This window comes from Pteropus alecto, unplaced genomic scaffold, assembly GCF_000325575.1.
Source record: "Pteropus alecto unplaced genomic scaffold, ASM32557v1 scaffold210, whole genome shotgun sequence".
Taxonomy (NCBI): Eukaryota; Metazoa; Chordata; class Mammalia; order Chiroptera; family Pteropodidae; genus Pteropus; species Pteropus alecto.
In genome coordinates, this window is record NW_006431288.1 from 2,244,040 (window position 1) to 2,247,296 (window position 3,257).

General features: G+C 41.4%; 1 protein-coding gene across 3 annotated transcripts in view; it reads left to right on the plus strand.

Annotated features, from left to right (window-relative positions):
- Nucleotides 1-3,257, plus strand: part of NTM (neurotrimin) — a 390,145-nt gene that overhangs the window by 377,599 nt on the left and 9,289 nt on the right. Inside the window, exon 7 of one of the 3 annotated variants that reach the window (XM_025039581.1) lies at nt 585-620. The exons of the other annotated variants lie outside the window; for them this stretch is intronic. Within the exon in view, the coding sequence (XP_024895349.1) occupies nt 585-620 (36 nt within the window). The remainder of the gene's footprint in view (nt 1-584; nt 621-3,257) is intronic. 3 annotated transcript variants of the gene reach the window in all.

Consider the following 3,257-nt stretch of genomic DNA (forward strand, 5'->3'; position numbering starts at 1 on the left):
ATCTTTGAGGGTACTTAAGCCAGTGGGGGCCAGGGTGGCCTTCCTATCACAGACCAATAGAGTTCTGAGCACCTGATCCCTAATACTGCAGAGATGACAGGGGACCCAGAGAGTTCTGCTCCCATAATCCTGAATCACAATAGTTCCTGGGGGGATCTTGTTCCTGCGGTGATGTTTTGGGAGCAGAAATTCCTGAAGTTGGTATCCCAAAGCGAAACAATGGAGTGGAGATGTAGGACAGAAATCTAATCTGAAAAGACTACGGTCCTTCGTTACCAAATCAGTACCCAACTCAGCACGAGATAAGGGCAAATCCATATGCACTGGAAAAATGTACAAGCGGGCCACTCCCTCACTTCCCAACCATCACATCCAAATATAGAAGCATAAAGCACTTTAGTGTTTCTCATGTTGCATCTTGTACTACCACCTTTGGTTTTTATGTCTTCCTTTATTTATTCATTCCTCCAGAAATGTTTGTGAAAGGCAGTATACAAACTATATATGACAAATATATAGCTACTGTATATAATATATGTGTTTGTTTTCATTTTTCTCTCCTGTATGTCCCTCACCCGATTTAGAACTAAATGAGCCTACAAGCTCAACTTTGTTGCAAGGTCAGTATCCCCCTTGCTTTATGGTTTTCCCCTGTCCCCTTTCTCCAAGAGCCCCCATTCCCTCTCTCCATTTCCCTACCCCTCTGTGCATTACCTGAGGCTCCTATCTGTAAAGTTGCTTAGAGGATGTCAGTGGAAGCTAAGATAGATATTGGCAGCTAGTGAAACTCTAAGAATAGCTCCCTTTTCTCTGCTCATCCCTTGCCCACAGTTCCCCAGAAGGGCTGGGATTGGGAAAAGAAAAGAAACATCCTTAACATCACAAAGCCCAGAGACCTGTGCTAGGCAAAAGATTGAGAGAGAGTGAGTCTGAACCAACAAGAAGACAACTCCAACCCACTGGGCAATTGTCATAACAATAGTCCTAGTGATGGCCTCTCAGCAAAGAAGCAAACACAAAGTACCTGATGATTCTAATAATCTCTAAAATGCATCAACTTGTTCACAGGGAGATTCTCCAAAGGAGGAAGGTAGGTGTGGCACAGCATTTCTGCTGGTCAGTATGCAGTCCTCTGGAGTGAGATGCCACTGCGTTGTAGTTCAGAGTCTGACATTAGGTAATTCTATGCTCTTGGACAAGTCACTAAACATTATTTAGACTCAACTTCCTCTTCTATAAAATGGAATTGATCTGCGTTATCTACCTTAGAGTTGTTCTAACATTCATTTGAAAATTCATATTAAAATGGCTTGAAGTTTAAAAAGCTTGAAAACTGCTAGGTGCATGTGAATCATTGAAGTCCAGTCACCAGATGCAAGCTGAAAGACAAGGACGTCCCTCAGCGTAACGTCATAGGGGTTCATTAACTCATTTCTCAAGCCCTTTTCCCAGCCTCTTTACATCCTCTTCCACTTAAAGCACTTCCCAATGTAAGGCATCTTTTGCCTCTGTTTGCACAGCCTTTCAAATTTTCTCAAGGTCTACTAGCCTAGCGTGAATAATTCATTAAGACTGTGACTAAGCATTTGGGCAGAAGTGGGCCCAGCCTGAGTGGTAGAATATAATGCATGCCGTATGTGCTGCTTTTCTCCTCCTAAGGACAGTGCCAACCATAAGCTAGCCCAGCAGGAAGGCAGCTGTGAAGACAATGAGGGGATTAGATTTTTCCACCTCTTACCCCAATCTCCTGACCTTTTGCATCCTACCTCATCTCCATCCTTTTCATCCATTCACATCTCTCTGCACAATCATTGGAGGATGGCATTAGATTTGGAAGGTCAGGGAGAAGACGGAAGAAAATTAATTACTTAGGATGCTGTTTGACAGATGAAGAAAAATACTTTTATCATGGAAAAAATTTAGGGCTGCATTATTCACCTTAGTGATGTAGAGTGCAATGATGATGAGTCACAAACAGGAAAATGAAACAAAGAAATAGAAAAAATGAAGTCAATGGAAGCATTCAGGTTCACCTTATGATTCAACTTATGTTTATGGAACCCCTGTGTGAAGCTAATTCGCAGATCTAAAATAGAGAGCAGTAGAAAAATAGCTGACATAAATGGTGCAAGGGAAGTGTGAAAGACTGGAGCTAAAATGTTACTGCTACAGGATGTGCTTTTAGAAGTGACTAAGCTCATTCTGATCATTTAGTTTTTCATTCTCAGAGAGAACAGGAGCTTTTAAAACATGTAGTGGTTGCTAAGGAGTTAGTATTTAACTGAAGGTGTACCCAACTGATAGTGGGAACATTGGCCCACACCAAAGACAACAAGAACAAAGTCAGCCGGAAATAAACAAATCACTATCTGGCTGCTAAGTGCAGAACCAGGAGCAGAGGGACTTCATTTTGAGGCTCCATTTGGTGAAACAAACTGTCCTGCCTCACTTCCCTCTGCTGTCAGTTATGAGTTTGTATGCAGTCATGGTGCTCTCAACTCCTCATCCTTCTTATTGAATGCAAAGCAATTGGTCAGAGACAGAAGTTGTAGATTGTAGACATCTGGAATATTTCAATATTTGGATTAGTGTGGTCTTTAGTATAGCTGTTGGACTCTTGTACAACTAAAGAATATTTTAGAGAAAACAGATTTGCACCTGGGACATTTTTCTCATTTATCTGGGTTAATTTTTTTTTTTTTATTTCCTCCTCTTTTGCTGGTCTCCCATAGAATAGAGACTGCCTATTTTCTCAAGGAATACTCCCAAGTTATGCCCATCTTATCTCAGAAATATCAAGTACAGGAAACACTTGGCTTTAAGAGAAGTTCTTAGCTATTTTGCCACTCCATATCTGAATGGACCAGAAAGATTCTGATAAAAGAATTTTATTCCTACTCAGCATTTTCTGACACCCTTGAAGTATTTCTCTGCTCCCCTTTTACAAACACAACAGATTGTATGTTACCACTCCCATATTAATATTTGGTGGTGCAGGATTCCTGGTGTGATAAATAAGAACTCAGGGATGTGCCACTATCCCTCACAGGCTAGAGAGCTGGAGCCCACACTGCAGACTCAGTGGCTATGTGAATGTTCATTTCCTATCCACTGGGCCCTTTGTCTTTTATGTCCTAGGCATTAAGTCAGAGTTGATGGTATCAGTGGGCTGGGAAATGTTGGCTGATTAATGCTTAAGAACATCATAGTGACCACCAAACCAACTTATTAAAGAATGGGGACTAAAGTAAACTGTA